Below are 19704 nucleotides of genomic sequence, written 5' to 3'. Positions count from 1 at the left end.
ATGAATTGCTCATTGGTGTGCAAACCCTGTGCATTTGAGTCCTGTGAATCTTTAAAATACTACTGTGTTTTCAAAAGGCTCAAAACGTCATGATATTCCAGTGAGCCACAACTCAGATCTTTTATCAACTCCACCTTTTAAAGCCTATCAGCCAAGAAAGCCTTTATTACCAGGCTAAAAAGGCTCTGAATTTTGAAAAGAGGTATTTACATAATACGGTCATTGCACCAGATGCTTCTAGTGAGATCACAAACTACATTATGACCTATCTCACCAGCAGGACCAAGTCCACTGTTTCCACAACTGAATGGTATTCGCTTATGCAGCTAAAATGTGTGTGGGCTATAAAAATGAAGTTAAAAGTAAAGTTCATTAATCCCTTTCCTTTCTTTTCCCTGCCTCCCTTCCTTCATTCTTTTGTTCCTTCGTTCCTTCTTCTCTTAGGCTTCATTTTATGACCAGGAAACTTTGTTATGTAAGTAGCTTCAGAATGTTTCTAACTTAACTAGATATTATTTAATGAGTAAATTACACCATTTATTTATTTAAAATTATTTATTCTCAGCAAAATCAAACATATCATTGAGTTTACATAGAAATACAATTTTCAACTGGATCTTCATAAAAATGCACTGGTGAAATAAATGTTCATACTTAATGACCAATTATGTACTATTTAGTCATGCCAGTAGCAGAACTGATTACCATTAAAAATTGGTAAAGTAACATGTCTTAAGTGTGCAAATACCATCTTAGTACTCTATTGTGTTACCATTGATAATAAATGGCTGCTAAATATATACCTATTACATAAAGCTTTTTAAAGTACAATAAAAATACAAATTCTATCTGTTAAAAAAAAGCCATTGAAATGGCTTCTAAACATCCTCATTATACAAATTCCAAAATACTATATGGCAAACAAAATTATAAAGATTCTTCTTTATGAAACATATACTAACCTCTAATTAAGGTACAACTTAGCAGATAACAGAAAACAAGGCTTATATATACCATAGAACATCATGAAGATACATACAAATATAATATTGCATAAGCATATTTGATTTCTTTTCCTACTGAATATGTACCTTTAGCACTTGACAGAAATTCCCATGAGTAAAATAAAAATCTACTTTTAAGATCTACCCCTAATCTAAGCTCATATTTTCAAATTTAATCTATTTTTCTTATGATGCGATGAACCAAATTTTAAATTTTGACCATAGATTTTTCTTGCACTGAGTACAAATTAAAGGTTATTACATAATGGGCAAATGCATAGGAAGCAAACATTTTTAAGGGTCAGAGCTCATCAACACATTATGAATTAAGTACAAGAAAATTTTATTGTTTATGTTGAACCAAACTGAGAAGCCACTTGTTTTTTGTGAAAAATGAGATTCTGACTTCAACAAAAACAAATACAAATTAAATTTGCTAAATAATATTGATGATTCATAAAGAATAGTTGTCATAGATTTCAAAATATCAAAACTAATGGGTCATCACAAAATAAAATTTGGTGAGAAAATATCTATGAAAAGGAGAAAATACGAGAAGAATAATATTATTCAGTGAGAAAAAATATAGTTGGTAAAGTATACATGGGTAATAGACATTGCAACCATAGACAGCCTAAATTTCAAATATTTTTTTAGGAAATATTAGCTCAGATGATGTTGAGATGCTTAGCAATGTAAATCCTTATCTCATTAGATAGGTGTCTACCTTATCTCATTAGAAATTAAATATTAAGTGTTTTGCGAAGAGCAAATTTTCATTTTTTCCCATAATCTTTATTTATGAAATAAATAAAAGACTTAGAGTATAACTGATAATAATAGATAACACTATTACTTTGTTTTTGCTAACAAATACTCTATTTGGTTTAATTATTATTGGTAATTATATTTTTGCTATTTTACTTGCTACAAATGACCTCGTGGCATTATATTCAAAGTTTACATTTTGCAATGACATGAACAACATTTAATCCATAAAATAACATCTGTCTAATGGATGGTAACATGTTTATTGGTTTGAATATAGAACATATTTAGCTTGGCATTGGTATATCTTGTCAAGACTTTGAAAGGTATCATTAAAGTATGGCTTTTGGGAATCAATAATGAACTAGCAGCCTGGAGAATGAACACAAATTTCAAGATGCTAATTATTTAGAACTCAGACACAAGACAGATATTTGGGTAATCTGTTTTTTGATTATAAATTCATCTACAAGAGAAACAGAAAGGAACATAAAAGTATGATTTACTTTACAATTAGTTGTTTTTGAAATAAATGTTATAGATCAATAATGAACATTTTACTAAAATAATTTTCAAAAAGTTAAGATTTTCAAAAATATATTGGCACATGAATACTACCTTTCATAAAATAATAATGAATGATGTACATGTATAGAAAAACAAATTAAACACAAATCTGGATCTCTTGTTCTTGACATCAGCACCTGCTGTCTAATGGGTCGAGACAAAATACTGTGCCTTCAAGAGTTAGTCCCATTTTGAACCCCTCCTGTAAAACAGAGTAAAATAATTAAAATAGGAAATGCTTATGGCAGTAATAATAATAATAGTGATAATAATGATAATCAGGCAATAAAGAGTCTCTGAATAGAAGTTGAAATCTTCATGCTTTGATCAGCTAAGAAAAAATACGTCAAATGCTGGTTTGTCAAAATTTTATATTGGCGTATATCCCTGACAGTTGTGTAGACCCATTAGCATTTTAAATGTTTTAAATATATGTGAAGTTAGCATGCATGAAAGACAAAAGAAAACAGAAATATATGGAGTTAACTAGTTTTAAGACTTACATGTTTTATTTCAATAAAATCTGTAATGCCATTCTACTCTAGTTTAAATTTCCTCTGTTGGCTTTAAAGATCAATATTCATTTAAATATAAGTAAGATAGCTAGACCTCAAGTTTGATGAAAGGTTCAACAGAGCCTTATAGTTTTCATCTTTTCTTCCTGGTTGCCACTGTCCAGAGCTAGGTAAAATACTTCTAGTAAACACAATGCCATATCCTATGTGCAGCCCACTTTCTAATGGAGGAAGCTTCCTCTACTAGTCCTGCTATTTCTTCTTTTTAAAAAATTTTTAAAGATTTTTATTTATTTTTGAGACAGAGAGAGAGCATGAGCAGGGGAGGGGCAGAGAAAGAGGGAGACACAGAATCTTAAGCAGGCTCCAGGTTCTGAGCTGTCAGCACAGTGCCTGAGGCAGGGCTCGAACTCACGGACTGTGAGATCATGACCTGAGCTGAAGTCAGACGCTTAACCGGCTGAGCCACCCAAGTGCCCCGTCCTGCTATTTCTTACAGTTGCAAGTTGTAGCCTTGAGTCTCACTCCCCCTAAGCATGTTTTAGATGTTTCTGGAAGTTAAGTTGTCTCTGACTTATTGAGAGCAAGTACACAATTGCTGTGAAAAGTTTTCTTCCTCCTAAGATTTTGTGTTAAAAGTTGGTGGCAAGGGGTGCCTGCGTGGCTGTCAGTTGGGTGTCCAACTTCGGCTCAGGTCATGATCTTACAGCTCAAGTCCCCTGGAGCTTGCTTCAGATTCTGTATCTTCCTCTCTCTCTGCCCTCCCCTGTTCAAACTCTCTCTCTCTCTCTCTCTGTATCTCTCTCTCTCAAAAATAAACATTAAAAAAAGTTAGTGGCAAAAGAGTTTGTCCTCTACTCCAAGCTCTCTTCATTTTTGCATAAGGTAATGGGCTATCTCCAGTTTTCCATCTCCTCTATCCCCACCCTTGCTCTTAATCTATGCACACTGGCCTGCCAAAGAAGAGAGAAAAAGCAGGGACTCACATTAATGAAAGGAACTGGGGCTATATTTAGGTTTTTTTGTAGAAGCACGGTGGCAGTTTCTCTCTCTCTCTCTCTCTCTCTCTCTCTCTATATATATACTTTACCTTTCTCTCTTACTAACAGAACTGAAATTTTGTTCAGGGAGGTAATTTGTAATTTGGGGTGACCATGTGACGTATTATTGGTGAGTGAAAATGTAAACAGACTATTCTTGTGGAAAATAAAACATCACTCAGAAAGAAGTCTTTTGTCCTCTGTTCTCCTTTGTATTTTATTTCATTAGACTGTATCTACTTGTATGTTGGCCAGTTGTGTATCTCTTTGCATTGCCCCAAATTACTTTTGTTTACTACAGGTGTCTAACATACTTATTACAAATTCAGTGTGAACATTATCATACAGTAGAAGAAAATCATTTTAAAACTGCAAGCCACACCTCATTTGCTGTTAACACGGCGAATGCTCTTCATTATACCTACATTATAAAGGCCACATAGCAGTGCCACTACTGCAAAGGGTTTTCAAAACTTTTTCCCAGAACTTACAGTACAAATTACAGTTAGTTGAGTAAAAGTCAGAGTACTTACCGTTATTTTTAAAAAGGCTGTTCTTATCACAAGAAGAAATATTTTACCTTATGTATGCATATATTTTAAACAGCTGCCAAGTACTTAGGAAAGTCAACCTTTAAGTTGAAGATAGTATAAATTAACTAATTTTATAAATATTTTATTTGGATATGTGAGGATCTGTGTCCTAGGTCATCTTCTGGTATGTTAGACAGACAGATAGATAGATAGATAGATAGGTAGATAGATAGATGATAGATAGATGATAGATAAATAGATAGATAGATGATAGATAGATAGATAGATAGATGATAGATAGATGATAGATATATAGATAGATGATAGATAGATAGAGGATAGATAGATTATCAGATAGATAGATGATAGATAGATAGATAGATAGAGAATAGATAGATAGATAGATAGGCAGACAGTGTAGATATGTATTAACTTTGGAAAGATTTGATACCATACAGTGTTTTAAAATTTTTCTCAGTTCATTCTGAAATTAAACCACTATCACTTCAACTACTTATCAGTGTGTTAGTAGTGTTTGAAAGGCAGAATAGCAATCAAAGTAAAATAGGGATTGGTCACTATTTCAATAATTTAAAAATGTAGATCTCTTACAAGAATATCTCCATAGTGATTTAAGAAGGATCCTTTCGGAATCCCCATAGATGAATTTAATCATCCCCATTAACAGACACATTGTTATATTGCTCTTTGGTTTTCTTTACTCCTCAGATAAAATTTCTCACAGTTTCTAACCTTCCCTCCTAGGTTTCATTTAGTAAATCATGATTTAATGACCACTGAATCTTCCTCAGGTTCCATATCCACTTGAATTTTAAAACTTCGAATGAAAATGAGGCTTTATTTTATTTATGTAGTGATGGAAGTTATCGTAAACTAGTATCACACAAAAGAATAATTTTATTAATATATTATTTATTTTTTCTAATATATTATTAATGATTCACTTTTTATATGAAATATTTTGCCCAGTTGCAAGTTTTTATTTTGAAATAGAAAAGCATATCAAGGAAGGAAAACCACTCTTACATAAGAATTATGAACATATTGAAGTATGTTCTTTGAGTCTCTTTTTCATCTATGTATAGATTTTTTAAAAACAATTTTAATAACAGTATAAAAACTATATATTATATACAACTTTCTTATTTATTTTAATGTATCACATATATATATATAATTTTTTATATTTTTTTAAAATCTAGGAGAACAAAGTTTCTATATTGGGTTCCCATAAAGCTAATGATTATATAATATTTTATTATTTTTTAAAAAAATACAAGTATAGATGACATACAATTTACATTAGTCTCAAGTGTACAACATGGTGATTACTATTTACATACATTATGCAATGCTCATTATGCAGTTACCATCTGTCACCGTAAAAGTTATAATATCATTGACTGTATTTCCTATGCCTTATTTCCATCCCTGTGATTTATTTATTTTATAACTGGAAGTTTGTACCTCTTAATCCCCTTATTCTTACTGTCTCTTCACTAGTCTTCCCTCCAGCAACCATGAATCTATTAACTTTAAAAAAAAATTTTTTTTAATGTTTATTTATTTTTGAGAGAGAGAGAATGCGAGTGTGTTAGGGGCAGAGAGAGAGGGAGACACAGAATCCGAAGCAGGCTCCAGGCTCCAAGCTGTCAGCACAGAGCCCGGTGTGGGGCTTGAACTCACGAGCTGTGAGATCATGACCTGAGCTGAAGTCAGATGCTCAACTGACTGAGTCACCCAGGTGCCCCTCTATTAACTTTTTAATATGATTTAATTGTATCTAGTATTTTATAATTATTCTTAAAGTTAACTAGATGTTTTTGTCTGTAGAGATTTTCTTCATTTAGAGTCATTTTCTTCTCAGAATAGACTTCATTGAAGTTTTTGATGTCAAAAAGAAATATAAGTATTAGTAACAAATCTCCAAGGGATGCTATGGATGGACCCTTGCCCATCAATGACTGAGTGCTTGTCCATCATATTTTCACTTGCACTGATCATTAATAAGGAAATAAAATATTTAATTTGCTTGATTAAAATAGCATTTCTAGTTCTTTGTTTAATTTGTATATTTTCTTTGATTAAATTAGACATGTCTACATACATGTTAGCCCCTGGTGGTCTGTGAACTACCCCTTTTTTATTTATCTGATTGTTTACTTTTCTAATTATGTGTCTTTTTACTTTAATTATGTGTATGTGATATATTTATAGATTTAAAAAAAATTTTTTTTTCAACGTTTTTATTTTATTTTTGGGACAGAGAGAGACAGAGCATGAACGGGGGAGGGGCAGAGAGAGAGGGAGGCACAGAATCGGAAACAGGCTCCAGGCTCCGAGCCATCAGCCCAGAGCCTGACGCGGGGCTCGAACTCACAGACTGCGAGATCATGACCTGGCTGAAGTGGGACGCTTAACCGACTGCGCCACCCAGGCGCCCCTATATATTTATAGATTTTTTAAGAGAAAAGAAAAAACTACAAAGAACTATAGAAATTCTTCTGTATACATATTTTACATTTACCTTAAATGTGTACATTTAAAACTAATGTACAAGTTTTTCTTTTCTGTATTAAAATTTCTTTCCAACTCAAAAGTCTGATAAATATTCAATTGTATTTTAACATTTTAAACTGACAATTCTTTCTGAAATTTACTTGGATATTTGTTGTAAGTTACAGCTGTACCTTGATCTTCTACCAAATTAGTAACCAGTTGATTTAACAACCCCTTAATGCAAAATTCTTTCATCCTTCACTGATTTGCCATGCTTCTTTTTTAATGTATTAAATTATTATAACTTAGACGTCACACATCTGGGTTATCATTACTATTTTACTGATTTGTCTGTCAGTGACACATACCAGAAAGTTTAAACTATGTCACATTAAATAACATTATTAATTTCAAACAAATATTTAATTTTCCAACAATTTATAATGAAATATGGCTTAACATTTCAGGTTAACTTCTGACATGCACAAGATATTTTTGTGATTTCCTCTGTAAATTAAAGAGAAAACCCAAACATCTCACTAGGCTTATTAACTCATTATTTATACACCCACTGTTCTCTAATGTTTTTACATTATGTGCAAAGATAAAAATAGTAGCCAAATGTGTGCATTAGATTAATTAGGCTTACAAGATTAATAGCAAAAGTTGTCATAGACTTTAGATGGAGAAAATATTATTTTACTTTAGTTAAAGTGACCTTGCAATAAATCTTGAACTAAGGAAAAACAAACAAACAAAACAAAACAAAAAAAGACAAGCAATGAGGTAGACAATGCAATAATGACTACATCATTGAAAAAAGAACTTTAAAGTATGAGTTATAAAACCTCTTTAAACACAACTAATAATCAGAGACATCCATATGAAACTGCTGTTTGGATATTTATTAAGTAGAGCATGCAAATATTAAGGTTTTAGCTTTAAGGAGTTGTAAGTTGTTTAAAATTATTATGAAAATGATATACCAACCATCTCTGGCGCTACCCACCATGAAAGCAGAAAAGAATAAAAAAGACATTAAGAAAATATTAGAAATGGCAAAACAAAAAACAAAGCAAAAATACCATAGCTTAACATTACTTAACTAACACATCACTAAATCATTCTAATACAGTGTCTCTCAAAGTTAGTTCCGACAAAAATCTGGAGATGTAGGCTTATTTTAAAAAATCTATAGAAAATTCTTAAGTTTTGTGTAAATTAAAAAACATTAAAAGAAAAGCACTCTTTATGATTTTAATGCTTGGGAACAAACACCACTGTGCCCATGTTTGTGTCTGTTCTAATAAAAGCATTAGCCCCAAGTAGCATAAACCTAATTGGTAAAACTATTGAAAATGGACAGGAATTGATTTCACATGAAATAAAGTATTCTTGGTAAATAACCATGCACTATTTGAGTGAAAGTTTCATAGTATTTGAAATATAGAAAAGAGGGAGAGAAATTGTACCATCAAACAGGATACATGCCGAAATCAACAGAAGTTGGATATTGGTGGTTTTAGTTTCAGCCAGATAACATCATCCACCTTGTTGAAGTTCTTAATTTAAATCAATTTTATTAGGTGTTGTAATTTTGCTTTTATTTAATTTATAATTTTTGAATTAATAGTTGTATCAGAGCTATAAGAATAAGTTATGTATACCTGTTTTGGTAAATTTTTAAGAAATGTTATAACAATTTAAGCCAATATAAAGGATTTAAAATAATTTTTTTCACGTAAAAGGAAATTATGAATCACCCAACTTGAGAAATGTTGTTTTAACATATACTTTGAAAATCTCAAGGTGTATGTTAAATAATGCAACTTTTAAGATGCAGGCATTATTATCTCTAAAACAATAAAGAAATTCACATAATACCTAGAAAAGAAGAAGAGTGCTTCATAGCTGTAGTCCAAAATGAGTGGAAGGATATTTATATTATCTTTCTAGAAAGGAGTGTTTCATCAGTGTTAGATGATCAGAATCCACCATTAATTTTTTTGCCCAGGAAATGAAGCATAGAGAATTCATTGCCTGTAAGTGGCAACAACTCCTTCTCTTCACTCACTGCCTCTTCCCAATCAGCTTCATATAATTGGTCTTTGCCTACATTCTACCATACACAAAGTCTTTTCAATAAAAAATAGGATATAATAACCACCAAAATATAAAGGACAAATATAAAGAGAAGTCTTTTTCCTGGTGCTTTTAAGATTATTTATTAATCACAGCCCACAATACCTTCAAACTTACAGCACAATTCAGAATTGAAAAATAAAAGAGGGAGAGAGAAATGGAAACCCAACTGGACTACGTTCCTAAAGAAGTTGTCACTGGGTGCCTGCTTTTTCAATAAGAACCCAAAAGTTATGAGCCATAACTACAATGCTTCTTTTAAAAGAGACTGATTTTACTCTCACAAAGATTTTCCTTCATCTATCCATGTACAATCTGAAATTCATAATTGTTAAAAACTGAGTTGAAATCTTGTAAGTCTAGTGCAATGACCCTGCAATTTTTGGATTTCAAAGTAATGAACCATTTAAATCCACGCAATTTTGTATAAAAAAAGAACCAGCTGATTGTCACTGTAAATTGTACTATTAAAAACAAAACAAAACACAATAAAACCTTATCCTTAGCATCTGTAGGAACATTTTTAGGACTAAATATATATGATTATTTTAAAGTAATTGTTTCAAGTAAGTTTTCATAGGGATAATAATTCAAGGAAAGGGTAGTTTTGGTATATAACATTCTCTGTGTCCCATATTAAAAAGAAATAAACCATTTATAAGCCAATCTGTTAAAACAGTCACCTGCATCTCATCTAATTTTGATTGAATATCTGGAGGGAAATCCCCTGCTCCACAGTTAAATGGGTCAAAAGGTTCTGCTCCAAACAGGTCCCGTTCTAAAAGGAGGAAAAATAATTTAGTAAATGAAATGACAGAAAGTGAGTTGAGTGAGTTAGATTTCAAAGGCAAGATTACATAAAGAACTACTCACATAACCAAATGAGCTCCTATCCACACACACTTTATGCTGGGTTTCCCTGAGCTTAGACTAGTTAAACACCAACAAAGAAGCCAAGATCCATTTTATGACAGTATTAAAAACTGGTTACAGAGGATTATTACCCAGAGAGGTTTCTGTGTCTTTAATTAAGACTTCCCAATATCAAATTCACAAATATTTGATAATTAGTATATTACAATACCTACATTTTACTGAAGCAATTTAAATTAACTACAATAACATATTACTTTTTGAAGACCTCTATTCCTTACGGATGCCTTTGTAACACAACAGTGAAGCAGTATGTGGGACTGAGCAGATTGGTAAGTAGTTTACTCATAGCTCGTGATACCTTAATCTCACATTTATTCAGAAAAAAATGTAAGGCACGTTGTTTCATGTACTATGAAATCGTATCACCTTCCTAAATAAACACAATGGGACAGGTTCTTTAAAAATGTCTTCTATCCTAGAAACAGATTTCCTTTTAAAAATACCAATAATAGAATATCAAATAGCTCTCTGTACATAAATTCTAAAGTATGCATTTTTTAATCATTAAGGAAGCAACAAAGTTAAAATTGATGTTTGTAATTTATAAAATTATGGCCTATTATATGATTTAGAAATTTAAAAATTATGAAACTTCTCTCCTCTGAATCATTCAAATGCAGCCTTAATTGACACAACTTTTAAAATTTATATAGGTGCATGCGAATTTATAATGTATTAAACTTTTCATTTGTAAAAAAAATTATATTCTCAAAATTCAATGCTATGTAAGAAATAATATTTATGTTCTTTCTTCTACCATATCTAAATTATGAACCCTCATTATTAAAGGTTCTTGCTTTTCTAGTTATAACTTTTTTTTTCAAATTCATGTATTAAATAAATAAAAAAAATTTATAAGTTTCTGGTGCTGGTAAGTATTATATAAATAAGAGGGACGTAGAATTTATAATCCAAATAAAGACATTTAAGTTTTAAGATAAAAGTAATGCTTCTGACAGTTACACCAGGACAAAAGAGATAAACCAGAACTGTCCTAAACAAATGGAAATGTATTGTCACCTTATACGTGACCTATAGGTATTATATATGGGTATTATATATATATATATATATATACAGTCACCTTATATATATGGTGTTATTGTTGTTGTTATTTATTTTCCTCAGTCTGGTGTTAAGCAATACACCAGAACTTGGAGAACAGAGGAACTTTTCTTTGGAGGAATGCCTTGGTTACCCCCATACCACGAGTACATCCAACAATGCTTTTACACATGAAAGATATTTGTGAAAAGAAATGAATGAATAAAAACAAAGTAGAGTTGGCCAGAAGGAATAGAGATTTTTATTACAGGCATTTTATTGTTTGATATGCCTTTGAAAAATCTAGACATATCAAATGTCTAAAATGGAACACATTTTTCCCCTTCTCTACTTCTAATTTTCCCTGTTAACAACATTTGGTCTAAAATCCTGAATCATCATTGATTTTGAACTCTCAATACCATCCTGACATATTATTCCTTCTAAATATTTTCAAATCTATTTGCTCTTTTCAATTTATATTTTGACCTGTATTAAAACCCTCTTTTGGAGATCTATGGCTAATTTGCATTTCAAATTTCAGATTGCAACCCAAGTCTATCATATGTGTTAAACAAATGCCCAATGGACTAAATAAATGAATGAATAAATCAGCGATGAAATCCAAGGAAGTAAAAAACAGTAAAGGAAGAGATGTGGACACTCACAAGGACAAAAAATACCCCATCATGATATCAGGATATTGGCAACATTTGCTAAAAACACACTATGACATGTATATTATGGATTATTCTCTGAAAAAATATTTTGTGTTGGCACAAAATATATTCAAATGAATTTAAATATATATCTCAATTTATGTACAAGTTTGACATATTTTTATAAACTTATTTCTGAAGTTTCCAATGTTATTCTCTAAAATTTATTGAATACTTAATGTGTGTAGTATACTTGGGTTAAGTTCCACAAGGGGAAACAAATAAATTAAAGGCCCTGACATACTTTAAGCCCTAAGCCAAAACTTCAGAGTTATATTAAAAATGTCTTAATATGAACTAGAGAGGATGCAATAAAGCATAAGATGTAAAACTCTCTTTTCTTCGATTTCCCTTTGCATGTAATGACTGACCATGGACGTGGGGAGTATTCTTTAAGTTTCTGTGACATGGTGCAGATCAAAATATAATCAAGACATTGAAAATGAGCTTCTGTTATATGCTTTCTAATCCATCAATCAGAGACTCTAATGTACCTTCCAAATGTATAGAAAGTAAATCAGAAAAGCAATGTATATATAGTATGTTAGATATCAAGTAAAAAATCCTTATATAGGGGTAATAAACAAATCACACAATCCATATATTTACATATTTCTTTAACTAAGAATTTAATATACTCTAACAAAGAATTTAAACTGAACTCCATTAAACATGTTGAAAATATTAAAACCATTACCGCAAGCATTGTTTTTAATCGTTAAATTAAAACATTAGAAGTCTAAACCCAAATACAATAAAAATGTAATTAAATGCTTTTCATCATGATATAAATAACCCCATCTCATTTTTCAAAAAATTATTTCCAATGCAATACTGATGTCTTTGGTCGTATACTCTGAATTATAAAGTAAAATATGATTAACTTATTTGGCACATATAAACATAATTCTTTGGTAATTAACACTTTTAGTGAGCTTAAGATATATAATTTTCCATAAAGTGTTAATTAAACATTTAAAATGTACACAAATACAGCAAAGAATATTGTTTTCTTTAGAAAGCTTACTAATCTCAGTAGATCTACTAGGTATTGGAGGTGGCTGTGTGCCATTGCGGGTAGGTGTTGAAGATGGGTGTGATATTGGAGAAAATGGTATCATATCGAAGATGTCAGTGGAGGGTGACTTAGGTGTCACACTGCCTGCCTGCAATGAAAATAATATGAATTAAGGCAGTATTTCAGGTAGATACATTGCAATGCTATTTCATATGCATATAAAACATATATAAACAACAACAAATTCAGCTGAATCATATGAACTTGACATTTTATAGATCAAAAATAGTTAAATGTTGGCAATTTCATGTGATTTAATCAGTCACACCAAATGCTTATTGGCAAGAAAGCAAAAGAAAATTTCTGCAACAATGATCTCAAAGATGATGGCAAAAATGGTGAGAAACTATTCTATATAGATATAAGAGATATTGGATTTTTCTGTATATCTAGAAATAATTGCCATTTGTATCAGAGGATTGGAAATATTAGAAGCTATATAAAAACATGATTTCAATAATAGTTTTGCATAAGATTATGTTTTAGACAGAGATAACTGGACATAAACAATGGATCTTCTTATATGACCATTCAAATGCAAATGATAACAACTTTAAAAATTTTTAAAGAGTATATTTTAATTTGTATTAATAACTACAATGATAGCTAACTATTATACTCACTGCAGTGCCTTTTATTCTTGGGTAAGACTTCATAGTTTTCTATGATAAATAGCTACCTTGTGAAATAAATTAATAATTACTAAAAATACCACCAAAATCATTAAGCTATCTGGGTCAGTCTGGGCCAGGAGGTAACATAAGAATGAAACAATCATCACTTTGCCATTCAGGGGGGAAAAAACACACAAAAACGGGTACACACAATCTATAAAAGAAAGAGAATTCCCATTTTGGAGAAGAATAGTAAGGAAAAACTTGCTTTTCCTCAAAGAACATGAACAGAGATTACTTAAGAGTGTTTCATAGTAAAATTAGACTCTTCAGAATACACTTATTTTTCTAAATCACAGATAATGAAGGTAATGGAAGAAAAATAAGGCTGATTGTGTGTAAAGAGTGACAGATTTGCTATTCAGTCAATATGGCCATTAGCACATTTTTTTCATGAAGGAAAATTGCTGTCATCTCCTTTAATACCCTGCTCACTTTATCAGTCATAAATACTGTCCAAAGACTTTAAGGCAACTTTATCCCTCAGCCCTTTCCTCCTACTCAGGAATAGTTTTCCTAATCAACCCATCCCTCTAGCTGCCCTGGCAGCTCTCTCCTCTTTCTCAGGATATAAAGATACTCAAATCTTGACTGTTTTTAAAGCAAACCAATCAGAAATGTCTTTACTCTGTCTCTCTTTACTACTCTAGCCTCTCATCTCTCTTACTCTTTCCCTCAAGGTTAAGCTCCTCAGAAGAGATACTCATATCAATTGAGACTTTTTTTTTTTTGGTACCAAATGCTGCTGAAACTGCTTTTACCAATATCACTGATGACCTGACTTCCCAGTTGCTATATCACTGGGTCCTTTGAAGTTACCTGTCCTATTTTGTCTTTCTGTGGATATGTACACAATCACCACTCGTTACTTGAAACTTTGATATCAGGTAAAAGGAAGTAAAAATGAATGGCACACAAAGTTGCCAGGTCATATCACATTGATTCTGGACATACCTGATTTTTTTCATTACACTATAAATGGCACATTTTAGTAGACTTTAAAAAACATATGTGGGATAGTAAAAAAGGCTTTTGTGCTTAGCAAATTACATGAGGTCTTGGGATGCTGCTCTCACTGATTGGCTTGGGAAGGCCACATTTAGAAGGAGGTGGTATTAACAGTCCCAATGACAGTCTGGAATCAGGCGAGTTGACAGGAGTGACAGTAATGGAAGAAATATTTAGACAGGAAGATGAATCATCATCACTACTACGCCAGAAAGAGGATAAGCATCTCTGAAACCCATGTTGCTCATGATCAGACACTTGGTGCAGCAGCTGTAAAGGAATGACAGAGAAATACACTAAGGAGAAGAAAGAAGACATGGAGGAAAAAGGAAAAAGTATATTATGAAAATTTATTTGTAAAATGATATTTTGCAAAAAGGTAAGTCATTTCAAAATAACTTTACTAAAAATTTAAAAAAAATAATAAAAATTGTTTGTGTATACTTTCTTATTGCAACAGTCCTCAGATTTGAGAATGTTTGACTATTTCTCACTAAAATATTACATTACTAGGACTTGAGAGGAAGACAATAAAGAGTAAAGCTTGATGATTTATTTCGATTAGAGCTTCTGTGTAATGACATGGGAAAAGGAAGTATAATAACAAGAAAAAAAGCAATAACTGAAGTAGGAGTAACGTCTAGTAAAAAGTAATGACTTTGTAGAATTTTCAAAAAGGGTTACAACAATCATTTTAAATTTAACACTCAAAACACTCTTTTGTAATATAAGTATTAGTAATTTTATGTCCTTGTTACAATAAAGATATGGGAAAATTAAGGCCCATATGTTCTTTGTGATTTATTCCTATAGAGGTTAAATTCAAAACAATCTGACTGCAATTATCACCACCTTCCTATGGGTAGTGAGTTCCAAATGAGAAGATTTCTCAGGAAAGGGCAATCTCGAATTAATGAGATAATAAATAGTTAGATAATCAGTAAGTGGATTGGATCTGGACATCAGTTTTTGGTTGACTTTTATAAGTTATTTCCATTACAGTGTGGAAAGCTACTGTCAAAAGCTGAGCTAGTAACAACTGGGCTGCCAGAGGTCAGAGTGGTCAATGAAAACAACCAAAATGAAAGTAATAATTAAGCCTTTATTCACTTACTGTTGTAGTATAAGCAAGATGCCAGAAAGAAGATGCTGGCCTCATCAATGTCCCATTTTCTTCTCCAGGAAATGGAACTGGACGAAGGTCAGAAGTACCAGTGCAAAAGCAAGGCACTGTCTCTCTATTGAGGGAGCCCTGAACTAAAGGTCTTGCTGGTTTGTTGTTGGTGTCCTTGTTATTTTTTGTTGTTATTGTTTTGAGGGAGGGGTCACGACAAGGGAAGGAAATGGAGGAAGGGCTAGGAGTAGAAAAGTACTGAGTACTGAATCATAGTGGAGAAAGGAGTCTTCAAGGTCCTCATAAGATGGTCTTGACAGAGGCTTTTTGAGAAGGCCATGGCCAAGGGCCTCCAATAAGGAGACCTCTGAATATAGGCAACTGGGCTAGGAATGCAGATATGTGTAAGAGCATGGCTGCCAGAGGTTGAGGGCGCTAAGTCCTTGACTGCAACTCCTCCATTCTATGCACTAAATCTGGCATAGGCAGGGCAGATTTCCCCCCAGTGAGACTTGCCAGGGGAAGACTTTGTAATTGCCTATGACTGGGCTGACAGGATTGGCCCTGGAGCCAGACTTCTAAGCTACAGGTCACACTTCAGAGATTTTTTTTAACATGGATTTTGAGGCAGCCAACACAAATATGGCTTTTGATAATCTCATAGTGAAAGGTTATAACCAAAATTATAGTTAGGAGAACCCACAAATTTGAAGGAAGTTTTTAAGATGGGAGTCATTTCTTCACTCGTTTCTCAAAGCAGAGGACAAAACCAGGCAGTGTAAAGTGACAGATTTAAACTGAAGGGAAGGTTCAGTGTGGAAACAAATTTCTGATGGTCTGAGTTATATAATTAATAACTATTAATATGCATATACAGTTACATAATCATTTTTTTCCTATTGACCTCCCTAACAATCTATCTGTAGATATGTATACATGTATGCACACACGTGTGTGTGTATATAATTTTAAAATCTATTTTATAGTCTACATAGTTTACTGTATAATTTTGTGATTGGTGGTCACCATATACTTTAAGTGACACTTGTAAGCTCCTTGTTTACAAAGTTTTTCCAAATTTTATCTAAAAGAAGTATTTCCAGGGCACCTGGGTGGCTCAGTCAATTAAGCATCTAACTCTTAATTTTGGCTCCGGTCATGATCTCAGGGTCGTGAGATCAAGCCCCACATTGGGCTCTGCACTGAGCATGGAGTCTGCTTAAGATTCTCTCTCTCTCTCTCTCTCTCTCTCTCTCTCTCTCTGACACATGTACACATGTGCATGTGCTCTCTCTCTCTCTCTCAAAAGTAAATATAAATAAATAAATAAATAAATAAAAGAAGTATTTTCTAAAAGACTATATAACACATCAGAGTTGTAGGCATATAATAAGCTGTCAACATATATCTACTGTCTAATTTATACTACAGCACTTTTTTTTTTCAATAGACTTCACACTCAGCATGAAGCCCAATGCAGGGTTTGAACCAACAACCCTGATATTAAGACCTCAGCTGAGATCAAAAGTCAAACACCTAAATGACTGAGTCACCTGGGTATCCCTATATTAGAATAATTTTTAAATTTAAAAATGGAAAATTTTAAGAATATTTATACTGAGTAAACATAATATGATATTAAGTGGAAGTTGTCCTTGGTATCATCTGGCTTATAACATAAGTGAGGGTATTCTATATTATTTTATGACTTATATTGGTCAAAAAATCTTAACCAGATGCCTCAAAACAAATGAAGGCCAAAATAACCTAACTTATAAGTGCTCTAGTGTTTTATGACAGTGTTAATACTATGCCTTCTACTTGCTCTGAGAACATATACTTATATAACATGAAAATAATCAAGTTGTTAAATACACGAGTTAAGAGGTATTTTCACTTTCAAAATGGTAAAGCTGGGATATGTATCAATAGTTGTGGTATCTACAGTTTAAGACTCTACCACTATCACAGGTTTCCTTTGGGTCAGTAATGAAGTTTTGGTCAACCGGCATTTATTGCTCAGTCACACAGATCTCTTAAAATACTGAATCAGTTGCTTTCAGATAATATTAAGAGATTGAACATTAAAATCTGGAGCTTTTCTTGAGAAGTTTGAAAATCTAGAAAGTAAGCCCACAGACTTGCCTGAAAATAATTGACTGGCAGTAACTGCTGTGCCATTTAAGTTGGGTATATGCTCCCTAATTCATTACTACCACCACATACCCATTACACATTTATGTCACAGCCTGGGCTGTACTGATGTCTTGTGTTTGTGATTCCTAACTTTGAAATGATTCAAGTCAAGGAATTAAATATTACATCTGTTAGATATTTTGAGTGGTGCTCATATGAGGACTTTAAGACACAGAACAGATTAACATAAGGGAAGGGAACCAAAAATAATATAAAAACAGCGAGGGGGACAAAATATGAGACTCTTAAATATGGAGAATAAACAGAGGGTTACTGGAGGGGTTGTGGGAGGGGGGATGGGCTAAATGGGTAAGGGGCATTGAGGAATCTACTCTTGAAATCATTGTTGCACTATACGCTAACTAATTTGGATGTAAATTAAAAAAATAAAATGAAAAAAAAGAAAGTTAAATAAAAAACATTTTGAGTGGTGGTTCTAAATTTAGGGGGTCAGGAGTTAGATATTTTGTAAGCTGCCATTTTTAACTCATTAAGGATATTTATTTATGAAATTAAATACATAGTTTAGATGAAAACAGCTTGATATTTTTATTTTGGGTCTTCTGTCAATATTTTGACAGATGGCTAGAAACCAAAATTTTTGCACTCTCTTACAGAAATTCTGGCACCACTGTTTAACTCGTCCTTTATGCTCATAATTCCAAATGCTTTGGTCTTTATGAAGGTGCACAGGATCTGAATTATTAAACTAAGGAAACAAGGAGCTTTATGTTCAATCATTACATATTAATTACGCAGATGTTGTTAGGTTATTAAGGTCTATTAATCATGAATGCCCATATCTGAGATTCATTGTTGTAGTTTTGTAGCTTGCTCTAGGAAGCAGTGGCTTGGTGCATTTAGGCATGATGAATATTTCAACCTTAGCCTTGTCTAAATGTGACAGCAATGATGGAGTGTCATAGAAGGGTTTGCATTTTCAGTAAATGTTGAAAACATTTAAACAACAACAAAAAAACTGTATTAAACAGTTCTGTGGCAATATCTACAGAAATATTATTAGAATGATATCAAAATCAGGGCACCTGGGTGGCTCAGTTGGTTGAGCATCTGAATCTCGATTTCAGCTTGGGTCATGATTCCAGGGTCATGGGATCAAGCCCCATATCAGGCTCTATGCTGAACATGGAGCCTCCTTGGGATTCTCTCTTTCCCTCTATGCCTCTCCCCAACTGTGCTCTCCCTCTTTCTCTCTCTCTCTAAAATAAGAAATTAAAAAAAAATGGTATCAAAATTTTACTTTAGGCTGTTAATGTTTTGGTAATATAAATATCCAAATATCCTTTTAAAATGTAAAACAACTTTAAGATTAAAATATGATTTAACATTACTATTAAAATAGAGTTTCAAAATTTTACTTAGAATTAAATTTACAAAGTAATTATTTAAATTTATATTTAAGGGATGATGTCTAAATTTTTCTAGTTGAAAAACTGGTAGATTATAAATAACACTAAAGATGAGGAAATACAATTGTGATGCAAAATATTCTAGCAGATCTTTCTATGCTGCCATGCAGATTCACACTTTCAAAGTTCACTATTATGTTACATTTTTAATATGACTTTAAGTTTTAATTTTTTTAATGTTTATTCATTTTTTGAGAGAGAGAGAGAGAGAGACAGAGTGCTAGTGGCGGAGGGACAGAGAGAGAGGGAGACACAGAATCTGAAGCAGGCTCCAGGCTCTGAGTTGTCAGCACAGAGCCTGACGTGGTGCTCGAACTCATGAACCACTAGATCAAGACCTGAGCTAAAGTCGGACGCTTAACTGACTGAGCCACCCAGGCACCCCGTGTTTTAAACGTAAAAACTTCTAGGGTTTA

At 32.4% G+C, this 19704-nt stretch overlaps 1 protein-coding gene across 16 annotated transcripts in view; it reads right to left on the bottom strand.

Moving 5' to 3' along the window:
* Positions 1–536: 536 nt before the first annotated feature.
* The window catches only part of GULP1 (GULP PTB domain containing engulfment adaptor 1), a 266197-nt gene continuing 247029 nt past the window's right edge, over positions 537–19704 (bottom strand). For 6 of the 16 annotated variants that reach the window (XM_043577257.1, XM_043577255.1, XM_043577259.1 and 3 more), the window contains 4 exons: positions 14591–14818; positions 12816–12954; positions 9773–9867; positions 537–2541 (listed from right to left, as the gene is read on the bottom strand). In XM_043577257.1, coding sequence (XP_043433192.1) covers positions 2470–2541; positions 9773–9867; positions 12816–12954; positions 14591–14818 — 534 coding nt within the window. In that variant the 3' untranslated portion in view covers positions 537–2469. Of the gene's footprint in view, positions 2542–7937; positions 7949–9772; positions 9868–12815; positions 12955–14590; positions 14819–19704 lie in introns of all 16 variants that reach the window. The other 10 variants (XM_043577270.1, XM_043577268.1, XM_043577265.1 and 7 more) reach the window with 3 other exon arrangements.

This window comes from Prionailurus bengalensis, chromosome C1, assembly GCF_016509475.1.
Source record: "Prionailurus bengalensis isolate Pbe53 chromosome C1, Fcat_Pben_1.1_paternal_pri, whole genome shotgun sequence".
Lineage (NCBI taxonomy): Eukaryota > Metazoa > Chordata > Mammalia > Carnivora > Felidae > Prionailurus > Prionailurus bengalensis.
This window is presented reverse-complemented; position numbering and strand designations above follow the sequence as displayed.